We start from the raw sequence: 12,900 nt of genomic DNA, 5'->3' as shown, positions 1-12,900 counted from the left end.
TCTCACTATACAAATACTCTACAAGCAGCCAAGTCCAGGCAAGCATTGTCTCAACACTGTCCTGTGGACCTGAAAACTCAGGTGGCATCAGGCTTACAAAAATAAATAAAAGTAATATTAACTGCTGTCTGGCACCTGGAGTACCCCATCCTTTCAGAAGTGGTGCTAATAATGTATGGAGAGTATTGCAAGTATGGTCCCTCTCAACCTAAAAATCATGCAGCCTAGACGAAGGCTTCTCCTTGAAAAAGAGGTGGGATTCAAATCTGTTTCATACTTGGAATCAGATATCCGGAGAAATCGGTTCCCTGCTATCTTAGTGATACAGTGGGGAGCTATTAAAAGCTGAGACTATTTCAGAATCGTCACAAAAGTCTGTTCAGAATCTGGCTCATGCTAGACTCTACAGAAAGGAATACAGGTCATATGGCAAGCTGAATCAGTGCAGAAAGTACAACAGTGCACGGACAGTAGCTGCCCTTTGTTGCCTCAGAGCTGCTTTCAGACCTCTCAGCCAGCCTTATCAGGATTTAGACCTTTTGATTGGTGTCAGACTCTTGCCATTTGCAAAAAAGCTACTTATAGCTTTAGTCAAAGGAGGGCACTGGACATGTGGAGCTGTGCAAGAATCACAAGAACAACTTTCTTTTCTCAATCTCAGTAACTCATGGAAAGGCCCAAACATGAATGAAATCATTAATCATCTACTTTGGATCTGAAAATTGCAACCTGCTCCCCATCCTATTTCTAACTTCAAAAAATCAGGGACCAGCAAAGTAAGACTGTGTCTGAAACATCTAAATAAGTTCCTAAAGAAGGCTTGTATTCAAAGCATTCCCATTTTACAACCCCCAGACAGTTCTTATGGTTTGCAGATGAATGGCAGCCCTTTGCTGTTCCCAGCTTCAGCCATTACCATTATCTTAACAGGATAATGTTAAGAATAGTATTGGCTTTAGGGAAGACGGAAATTCACTAATCTTTTTCTAGACAGTTTTCTGATCAGGGTTCTGTACAGAGAAAGGTAAAACAAATAGAGTGATATGGTTTCTGGAATATCTTGGGTTTAGGACAAAGACCATGGTGCCAGGAAAGTCAGTTGTAGGCCTGGGTTGAGAGTGAGTACTATCACAGGTACAAGTTCTTGCTTTGAAACAATTTTAACAGAAGATGATGGTCATAATGGAAAGGAAGTCGTGTCAAAAAACAAATATGCAGTACTTATTGGAACTTGTTGAGAATTCTGATTTCATACACAGACATGTCTCTGATTCAGAGTTCATATATCTATCCAGTAATTCCAGGTATCCCCTTCACATCTGACCTTGTCTCATCCATTGATAGACTTAGCTTCAGTTGTATACTTTCCACTTCCCACACTGGTAAATGCAAAAAATCTTTTTTTTTTTTTTTTTTTTTCCCCCCCTTTTAGGGAACTTCCTGATTCAGTTCGGGGAATGGGTATCAGAAAGGGAGGACATCATCCTGGAACACAATAATTGATTAAGGTCTGCTGTAGACCTTAATCAATGGATAACAGGCCTCTTCTGCTTGTGTCTTATCTGCTTGTCCGCTTATGTGTCTGACAGGGTTTTCACATTGGGAAAACACATTTAGGCCAACTCCATAGTCGGATTATCAGAATAGCTACTATACATAGAAATATCTCACAACTATAAGTCAATTTGATGGGCAGGTCCAGATCAGCCTCTTTGCATCTGAAAACAGTAAAGGTGCCCTGTGGTGCTTCTGAGTATAAGGAACTGGGATGTAAAGTGGTGAAAGACATCTCAAAGCTGAGCAAGGTTCCTCCTATACATCTTTCCACCTTTTCCAGAGCTGCCTGAGACAATACAAAATCAGAGTGAAGGAGCAGTAGTGTTATTGCTTATGCCTTTCTGGGCGAAGAGGCTATGGCTGAGGCTTGATTAACCTAGTAGAGACATCAGAAGATCCAGTATCTCACTGGAGCTACTGCAAAACCAGTTCTCCATCTGGGACCAGACAGGTTTAAAATGAATACATGGATAAAGTGATTATTGCTTTCCTGGACCCCAAAAAAGAAGAAAGGAGGAAAAAAAGTAATGATTGGGTATACGTTTCTGACTTAAGCAAAATTTGAGTTGTGCAAGGCTTTCTGGAACGGAACGCTTGCGTAAGTCGGGGAGCATCTGTACATCACATCTAGATCAACTGCATCAGGGGTCGGCAACCTCTGGCATGTGGCTTGCCAGGGTAAGCACCCTGGCAGGCCGGGCCAGTTTGTTTACCTGCCACATCCGCAGGTTTGGCTGATTGTGGCTCCCACTGACTGCAATTCGCTGCTCCAGGCCAATGGGGATGGCGGGAAGCTGCGGCCAGCACATCCCTCAGCCCACGTGCCAGAGTTTTGCCAACCCCTGAACTACATCATGGTGCAAGGCTGATGTCGTTCTGGGATTAACAGAGCTAAAACAAGGAGCTTCCCCGGTGCTGATAGTGGAAGTGATCACGACCTTGTGATGCTAAATTTTTGGCTGAGGCTAAGAAAAATCATCAGGCCAAAGTTCACCAGAAACAAGTTTGACTTAGAAAGACTTAGAGACCAAAACATTTCAGTCATTCCAAGCAATGATCAGCAGAAAATTTGCCCTGCTGCTTGCTCTAGAGGAAGACAAAAAGAAACAATGATCAACAATTTCAGCGCTGTAATGAATGAGGCAGCAAAGGTCTTCCTTGGGAAACATCGTAAGAAGACAAAACCATGGGTCAAAAATGAAATACTACAAATGTGTGACATTAGAAGAAAACTTGAGAGACAAAAAGAGCACTGAGGGAGCTTGGCAGAAAGATCAAGAAAGGAATGAAGGTGGCCAAGGAGATATGGATTGAAAAACAATGCTCTGAAATTGAAGTGTATCAGTATTAAAAATAGCAAATGCGTCTTCCAGGTTGTAAAAGATCTGAGGAAGGAAAGATGGACCAAAGATAACGGAATTCAAGGCGAAGAAAGGGACATCATCAATAGGTGGACAAATTACTGCTCTGATCTATACAACCACCAGACAAATGGAGATCCTAGAGTCTTAGACAGCCCAGATTCAACAGAGGAAGATGACTTTCCAATACTATGTGAAGAAGTGGAAACAGCTGTGAAATTACTCAAGAACAGAGAGGCTACAGGTATTGACAACATCCCAGCTGAACTGATGAAATTCAGAGGAGAAATAATAATAGATGTACTCACCAAGATCTGCAACAAGATCTGGCAGACCAGACATCGGCCTTCCATGTGGACACGGTCACTAATCACTCTGTCAAAGAGAGGCAACCTGCAATTGTGTAAAAATGCTGGCCCATAAACTTAATTAGCCATCCCAGCAAAGTGATGTTGAAAGTCATATTGAACAGATTGAAGCCACAAGCAGACAATATCATCGTTGAAGAACAGGCTGGCATTTGTGCTGGAAGAAGTACCACAGAACAGATTCTCAACCTTCGTGCACTATGTGAGAGGTGCTTGCAACACCAGCAGGAGATCTACCGCGTCTTTGTTGACTTCAAGAAGGCACGAAGCTCTCTGGGCAACCATGAAGAAGTACAATGTTGGTCGTAAGCTTATTCTTACCATTAAACAACTGTGTGCCAAGGCCAGCAGTGCAGTTCTTGTCAGTGGACAAGAGCTGGAGACAGTGAAACGGTTCAATTATTTGAGGGTAGTTACCACTGATGAAGGATCCAAGGCAGAAATTCGGGCACAACTATGCAAACAGCAGCAGCAGGGACAAAGCTAAAGCCAATTTGGAGGAATAAGAACATCTACCGGGAATCCAAACTGAAAATGCTGAATGCATTGGCACGCTTGAGGGGGCCATTTTAGGGATATGGGGCAAAAATCTATTGGATGATTTAACTGGGAATTGGTCCTGCTTTGAGCAGGGGCTTGGACTAGATGATCTCCTGAGGTCCCTTCCAACCCTGATAGTCTATGATCTCATTTTTCTGTATGTGTGCGTGACATGGACCTTCTGGGCAGAACTTGAATGGAAAATGTAGGTAGTAGAGATGAGATGCTTCCGTAAAATCCTGGGCATCTCCTACTTCTACCACATCACTAATGAAGAGTTCCGCAACATCATCATCCAATGCATTGGGTCATATGAAGACCTCCTGACGACTGTGAAGAAGTGCAAGCTGAAGTGGTACGGCCATGTAACAAGATCATCTGGCCTATCCAAGATCATCCTCCAAGGGATAGTATAGGGCGAAGAGGAGAAGAGGTAGACAGAAGAAAAGATGAATTGACAACATAAGAGTGGACAGGAATGGACTTCGCAGAGACTCAAGCACCGACACACAATCGTAAGGGGTCGTTGGGGCTCATCAATGATGGTGCCCCAACGACCACTGTGCTTATGGGAGTGGTGACAATGATGAGTCCTCACAACTGTCACTGTCAGTTTTTGTTCCCTTGAGTAAATTCAATAAATATTCCATCTTAACTGTCAAAGTCCAGTTCTTAGGAGCACTGACAGAGTAGCATATTGTACTCATGGGGGAATTCAGTGCCAAAAATTTAAAAATTCTGTACACAGTATTTTAAAATTCTGCATATTTTATTTATCAAAATAAAAATACAATCACGCCAGTTTCAATTAATTTGGTAATGTATTTAAATATACCTGTCAGCAAGCATGTCTATTACAATACATACAACAAAAAAATTCAGGAAATGTTTTTTGACAAATAGATTCCGTACTAGGTGTCAAGGTTTTTTCCCCACTTTGAACTTTAGAGTTCAAGAAGTGGGGACTTGCATGATTACTTTTAAGCTTAATTATTAGCTTAAATTTGGTACGCTGCCACCAGCCAGAAGTTAGCGTCTGGCACACTTTCTGTTCCCCCAAAACCTTTCCCAGGGAACCCAAGACCCAAACCCCTATGGCCTTAAAACAAGGAGAAATTAACCATTCCCCTCCTTTTCCCCCTAGACTCTCCCCTCCCTGGGTTGCCTTGAGAGGCTTACTCAAATCCAAACTCCTTGGATCTTAAAACAAGGTGGAATTAATCATCCCCCCCTCTCTTCCCCCCACCAATCCCTGGTGCATTCAGACTCAATCCCTTGGATTTTAAAACAAGGAAATATCAATCAGGTTCTTTTCTTAAAAAAAAACCAAAAACAAAAAAAAAACTTTTAATTAAAGAAAGAAAAGGTAAAAATTATTTCTGTAAAATCAGGATGGAAAATGCTTTACAGGGTACTCAGATTCATATAGACTAGAGGGACCTCCCCCCCTGCCTCCTCCAAGCCTGAGATTCAAAGTTACAGCAAACGGAGGTAAAAATTCTTCCTGCAAAAACACCATTCACAAGTTGAGGAAACAAACATAAGACTAATCCGCCTTGCCTGGGTATTACTTACTATTTCGAAACATGAAAGACTGATTCAGAAAGATTGGGAAAGCCTGGATGTATGTCTGGTCCCTCTTAGCCTCAAGAGTCAACAACAAAACACACAAACAAAGACTTCCCTCCACCAAGATTTGAAAGTATCTTGTCCCCCTATTGGTCCTCTGTCAGGTGTCAGCCAGGTTTACTGAGCTTCTTAACCCTTTACAGGTAAAAGAGACATTAACCCTTACCATCTGTTTATGACACTAGGCATATTAATACAGAACTTTGAGTAATAGTTCTTTTAAACTACACTACAGAAATGTATTTCTTGCATCCCTCAGAAGTAGTGGAAAGGCTTAGGGGAGTCAAGGGTAATGGAGGAGCTGAGGTACAGGGAAGTAATTGCTGGGAAGGAGCCTAGGAAATGAACCTGGAGGGTTGTTGGGTGTGGGTGGGAGAAGTATGGAACAGTTTTGGTTTTTTTGGGTGAGGAGAGTGTTAAGGAATTGGGGAACCTCTCCCTTGCAGACTCTGGCTGACCCGTAACCTCTCCATTCAGTCAGGCACATCTGCCCTTGTCCCCATGTGGCCCTGCGCTTCCAATCAGCCACCCCCTCTCCCTGTCCCATGTGGCCGTTCACCCCTTTCCCATTCCTGGCTCAGTGCTTTCACCACACTAGCTCCTGTGCCTCTGTTCCCCCCACTCACCCTTCTGAGCCCCTGATCCTTTGTGCCCTGCTCTGTCCGCTCCCCCCACCCCCCATCCTGTGGCTTCTCATCTGGCCTTGCAGGCTTGTTGCTGTGAGAAACACAGCCTCAGGCCTTCCCTATCCACAGCTGGCTGCTCTGGACCATGAGCCAGCTGCCCACTCTTCTCGTGCTACAGCAGCCGCTGGTGGATGAAAAATGTAACTGCAGTGTGTTTCCAGCAGAATGTATTTTCCCCCAGGAATAATAGTGGTCGTCCTATATTAGCCAGTGTAACTTCCTTTCTTTTGGCATTTCTCCATGGCTTTGAGCCCAGGGGAAGATGGAGAAGATCATGTAAATTTAGCTTGGTTTAGATCCCCATATATAAAGACTGATCCTGCCTCTTACCCTGGAGGCTCATTGCTATGAAAATCCTTCTGTACCAGATCTTTGAATCTTAGCATGATGAATAATAGGGAACCTTATCCGTGCTTCTTGAAATTTCCTTTCTTTGAGTAATAAGTCCACCAATCTGGAGACAAATGGAGCATCCAGAAGAAAGATGAAATTTGACATCCAAAGATTTGTTTTTTGTTAGGTTGAATATGCTGTATCAAGAGAAATTGTGCTTTTTCCCCACAGCATAGTTAACATAATCCTCTGCTGCCAGTGACTGACTAGTGTGGTTTTGCCTCCAAGCTGCTGGAAGGTTCAAGTACCATTGTAAAAAATATGTAGACCTTATTACTCAAAGAAAGGAAACTTTCAAGTGAGCATGGACACATTTGCCTATTCCATGCATAAATGGCAACTTATTACAGGTTTCTGAGATCAGTATTAGTGACTTAAATTATTTCCAAATTCCACTGCAGTATTCAGTCAGCTGAGGAGTTCAAGCTGAAAGACCCAGACCACACTTTTTTGTCTCTTGTAATTCTTACTGTACATTTGGTACAAAATGTTCTTTTGCTTGGGCTGTCCTGGGCCAGTCTCCTGGCTTTTATCCTCTTTGTTTTCCTCTAGTAGAAGCAGGATGTTTTCGTTTAGATGATATGGTATGAAGTATCTGCTGTTCAAAAAGCCACATAGCAACTTGAATACTGTGCCATGGTTACATTTTGACCCTGGCTTAAAGATGCATACAAGATTGATATTTTCGTTGCCAACTACATTTGTTGTTTTTACTTTTGCACTTTCCAAACTTCACTGCCCAAAGAACAAGCACATACTCTTGCACTGTATGTTATCAATCTCACTCTCCTTTTAACTGGATGCTGCCTTTTCAGTCCCCATGTTTCAGTTTTGCAGTCTGACCTGCAGGGATACTTGTTTTTGTGATCGTTTGTACTTACAAATAAATGACAAGTGAAGGTGCCTGGCCTGTTCTTTTGTTATGTTATCTTAATGCTGGACTTGTACACTATAGCAACCTTAGTGGTATCATAAGCTCTTAGTTGTAGATGGTACCTTTTATATATTGCAAGTCTAGTCAGAGCCACGACTGACCTTTTTGGGGGGAGAAAAGAGGTGTCATCAGAACATGTATGAATAGTTCTATCAGTTATCCAAATGCTGTACCCAGTCCTTTCTAAATATATAATTTATATGGTCTGAAGAGATTATTCACATTAACGTCCATATAAATACTTTCATGCCTCTGCTGTTCTTCAAAAGTTATATTTAGTATGAATTTCTTTGGTTGTCATTTATAAGCCTCCTAATGACTGGTATAGTGAAGCTTTATCAGTTATGGTGACACAAAAAGGAAACTATATCACTTGTGAAAAGCTGTACAGATCATTTGAATATGGCTGAGAAATATTTGAACTAGGGGAAATACCATTTAATACAAGCTTACTTTTGGAATTGCCTATTTTGTGGTAGAGGTTGTATAAAATCTTAACTCAGATACATGATGTGATTATTTGTGTTGGGCTGGGATAATATGTGTTTACAAGCCACATGAAGAGGGAACCTTTCGTTGGGGAAGAAGTAGATAATGTCAAATAAATCTATACAAGTTCCTTTATTTGTTTTCCATTGTGGTTTTATTTTTTTTCTGTTTAAAGAGTTTTCTTCCTTAGGGTCCAATTCCTTGTCCTGCTAGATCCTAGAGTGAGTTTCTCTTTAAGTCTATTTTATAGTAATTTTAAAAGTTGCTTATAGAAGCATTCAAAATCAGACTCTTTGCAGAGATTTAGGTGGAAAGAGAAGCTGTATAAGAGCAAAACATTTCATTCAAATAGAAATATCTTTCATAATAGTAAAAGGGATTATACAGAAGATTACAAAGTAAATCACTTACTATGTAAAATGTTATTACAAAATTGCCCGAGGTGGGAACTCCTTTAAAGTAGCTAATTGTCTGAGTACAGGAAATACTTATCAATTTTGAATACAAAGGAATTGCACACAGTATATTAAGAATATTATACATAGAGTAAATTGTGATTTATTTTAAAAGGCAGCTAATCTTAATCTTTGATAAAAATGGTACTTTTCATTTACTTGAACCATCAAATGCAGTAATGGCATTGGTAATTTATTGTGGGTTTTTTTTTTTATTTGCATTGTTTAGAATAGATAAAGAGATGGAAGACAAAAGACAGAAAGCCATTGAAGAGGTAATTAAAATTGTTATTGATATTAAAGCAGATATTAATATTGTGTGTATATGGGTAAAATGAACAATGGTAAAAAGTAAATTTTCAGCGTTATCTAGCAACTTTGCAAAGCAACTTTACGAAGTATGAGGTAGCTCTTCACCAAGAGCATGTGGTATTTTAACGGGTAGTAGAAGACAATGCAGTTTACTGCTTATCTCTTGTAGTTTTAGAATGGGAATCCTTATTTGTGGTTTTTATTTGATTTCCTCCTCTATAGCTTTAGGCCAAAGAAGCAGACTTTGGGACTTTGTGCATTTTTGCTAGATGTGAAATGTGGCATAAGTCTTTTAAAGCACTTCACAAAAATATCACATGTGATATAAACTCTACAAAGAGGTCCTGAACAGATTACTGTCTTCAAAATACCCAGGAGTTGAATCTCCATGTTTCTAAGTCCTGCTTGCAGTTACCATGGTGTCTGGCAATCTTTGCTTTTTCACTGAGGAAAAAATCTTATTGTAGAGTTGGCTGCCCCCGTCACTTCTGATGTGAATTGCTTTTTTTAAAAGAAAATTTAAAACAGCCATCTGTTCAGTAACTGTCACTAGCAGGTGAGCAACTCTATGTCACAAATGCCCTGGGTCCAACAATGTAGTTAAGGAGTTTCTACCAGAATCTCACCTTAGAGCAGGGGTCGGCAACCTTTCAGAAGTGGTGTGCCGAGTCTTCATTTATTCACTCTGATTTGAAGTTTCGCATGCCAGTAATTCATTTTAACGTTTTTAGAAGGACTCTTTCTATAAGTCTTGTCAAAGTTAGACTCAAGACTCACAGTTTGTCAGACCACTCTGTTTTATTAGCACAGCGCTCTGCTAATAACACCCAGATAATGTGACCACCATTCAAGACACAAACTATCTTATTTATACAGATAAAAGGGCGAGAACTTAACAAGATAACAAAGGAAGCAGAATCTGATAAGTTTACCTGGGCTAGACATGCATATCTTATTTCCTTACTAACTATTACTGATCTTCTATTTAATGTTTCGGCATTAGCACCATTGTTTATGCCTAATGCTTTTTTTCCTGGCACCTGTGTTTCAGCATTTCTTATTTCTGCTTAAAGGTACATACAACATTTCTTTAATCCATTCTTATTTTTACAATATAATTCATTCTACTTTCACAGTCTATAATATATAACTAAACTATTGTTGTGTGTAAAGTAAATAAGGTATTTAAAATGTTTAAGAAGCTTCATTTAAAATTAAAATGCAGAGCTCCCTGGACCAGTGGCCAGGACCTGGGCAGTGTGAGTACCACTGAAAATCAGCTTGTGTGCCGCCTTTGGCACATATGCTATAGGTTGCCTATCCCTGCTCTACGCCTACTTTCATCAACAATTTGAGTTCCTTCAGGCACATGTAGCCTTCTGTAATTTGAGAACAATGGGTACTAGAGACAGTTACACTGGGATATCAAATTTCACACTGTGCATACCTCTGGCCTTCTTCGGGGACACATCTCGCAAGGGACTGTTATAGCAGGAAGCTCTCCCACTTCTATGTCTTGGATCAGTAGAAAGAGTTCCATTTCAGTACCAAGAAAAGGTACTCTATTTCAAATACAAATATTTCATTCCAGAAAAGAGGAGAGGATGGCATCCCATCCTAGATTTATGAAAATTAAACATCTTAATTCGCAAAATAAAGTTCAGGATGATCATGCTAGCGTCCATAATTTCCTCTTGCTTTTTATCCCTTGACTCCCAGGACATGAATGTCCATATTTCAATAATTGTGTTTCCACCCTTTGGATGCTCTGCGATGCTGAGAGTTTTTAATAAAGTGTTGGCAGTGGTTCCAGTGCACTTAAGAAATATAATAGTCAACACATACCTAGACAAGTGGTTAGTTTGAAAAAAGCTTTTCAAGTGAGAGATGCGATTCATTGCGTTCTTGAGCTGTTAACCACTCTTGGCCCAAAATTCAGCATGGACTAATGCAAGTTAATACCAATTCCAAGAGTGGAGCTCATATGACCAATCCTAGATTCCATAAGTCTAGGCCACAGTGTCTACCTCAAGATAGGTTTGAGAACATGTCCACCTTAATATTTCTGGATAAAATTGAATCCAAACACCACAGTAAGGGCATGTTCTGTGCTGCTTGGACATATTGTACAAAGGCTTGTGTGCCTTTGTAATAGTCAAGAAGAACGATCAGTCCAAATTATTATTGGTAATACAACAACCATGTTTACATAACCAGAGGGGGTAGGGGAGATCTTCCCCATTATGCTAAGAGGCAATCAGGTTATGGAATTGGTGAATCAGAGATGGAATCTCCCTCTTGGCAGGCAACTCTCCCATCAGCATGGGAGATCAATGACTTAGTCCTTTGCAACATCATCTTCAGATAGGGTTATCCTCTGGTAGACATATTTCCAACAGATAGAAGCAACAAGTATTCCCTCTTGAACTGAAGTCCTGACATCACCTCAGGCTCACTTTCAGATATCTTTCTGATTTTTTTGTAGTTATGAACTATCATTTATGCATACTCACCAGTTCTGTTGATCCCAACAGTCTGACGCAAGATCCAGCAGGACTCAGCCAAAATTATCTTAATTGCATCAGTGTGGCTGAGAATCTTTCAGTCTACCAACCAAAGACATTATCTCTAATTCCATACCTGCTGATACAACATGAAGGAACTGGGCCTAGAGTACCTCCACTTCTGTCTGCTGCTCTGTCTGCTGGAGGGAGGTTAGACTTAAAAGTCCTGTTGTACATCTGCTTTAAACAAACAAACACTCACACACACCAAAAAAATCCCAACAACATATTAAATAGTGGAAGAGATTCTACTGGTCCAACCTACTCATCAAAAGTAAAGATTTTTCCTCTTGGTAGCAGCAGAGATCTTGAATTCCACAGGATGCTGATTCCTGATACTTTTTTAATATATACTTGACTTGAACCATCTTTCAATAAGCTTTTTCAGTGTTCACCGCTGTGCATCCCTCTCCTGTAGAGGGGGAGACAATTTTTTCTCACGTGAGTATTATAAGATTTGTGATAGTTCTTATCAAGGTATTTTCCAACAAAGAATCCTTCTATAGGGGACCTTAATTAAGTCTTATCTAGCCTAATGCACCCACCTTTTAATCCAAGGCAAAGTTTGTTATTACATTTGTCCATGGAAATGGCAATTTTAAAATGTGATTACATCTTTGAGAAGAGTTGGTAAAATCCACGCCTTGATGGTGGACTCACCTTATACAGTTTTCTGTCTCTCAGGATGCATCCCAAGCTTCTTCCTAAAATTACTATGAATTTTCATCTGAACCAAGAGATTCATTTGCCCATATTTTTCCCAAGCTATGCTCTTCTAAGAGAGAGTCTTTGCATCAAAACAGGTCTTTCATCATTTCTGCTACTGCCATAAATTGTTTTTGAGTAGATCTCTGAAAGGTTTAATCTTTTGCTAATAGAATGCTAGTGCCCTCTGACATCCACATATGAAACACAGCCTATCTAGATAGATATCCAACTTTTATGGGGTGGTTAAAGTAGATCCTCCTATTTCTTTCATTCAGCCTCCCACAGCATCTTTGAAAAATGTTTGTTTTAGACATATGTAAAGTAACTACCTGGGTATCTGTTCACACATTTGTGAAGCACTATTCTGTCACTGAAGCCTTGAGATCCGATAACTACAGTTGGGAAAGCTACATTCCAATCTTTGTTTCTAGATTCTGAGCTCCCACCCTCATTGCTTGTGAGTCAATATAAGTTGAATATGTACTTACCTGTGCTGTAACTGGAATTCTTTGAGATGTCAGCCACATGTTTCACAACCTACCTTTCTTCTCTTCTGGTTTGGAGTCTTATATCCATCAAGTTCCATGGTGGTAAAGGAACAAAGTGGCAGTTGTCCCACTTTGCTCTTTATGTCCATGGCTTGGGAAATAAGGACACTTGTGACATATACCCTAATGGACACTGCTGGCCAAAAGACTCCAATCTCGAGTGCATGTGCACTGTCAATGGGCAGCACATCTCAAAGAAGTCCAGTTACCCCAGTTTTTCCTTTTTGGCTGTGTTTTGGGTCTTGCTTGTATTGGTTGGGGTGTGGGGATTTCTCCCTTGTTTATCCAGGTTTTTATAATGACCTCCATCGCCTTTTATATCTGAGCATTTCCAAAATCCAAACCTAACAGTGATG

At 40.4% G+C, this 12,900-nt stretch overlaps 1 protein-coding gene across 5 annotated transcripts in view; it reads left to right on the top strand.

Moving 5' to 3' along the window:
- BORA (BORA aurora kinase A activator) overlaps positions 1-12,900 on the top strand; it is a 48,770-nt gene that overhangs the window by 8,423 nt on the left and 27,447 nt on the right. For all 5 annotated transcript variants that reach the window (XM_050948838.1, XM_050948847.1, XM_050948829.1 and 2 more), the window contains one exon: positions 8,642-8,687. In XM_050948838.1, coding sequence (XP_050804795.1) covers positions 8,642-8,687 — 46 coding nt within the window. The remainder of the gene's footprint in view (positions 1-8,641; positions 8,688-12,900) is intronic.

Source organism: Gopherus flavomarginatus, chromosome 1, assembly GCF_025201925.1.
Source record: "Gopherus flavomarginatus isolate rGopFla2 chromosome 1, rGopFla2.mat.asm, whole genome shotgun sequence".
NCBI classification, from domain to species: domain Eukaryota; kingdom Metazoa; phylum Chordata; order Testudines; family Testudinidae; genus Gopherus; species Gopherus flavomarginatus.
This window is presented reverse-complemented; position numbering and strand designations above follow the sequence as displayed.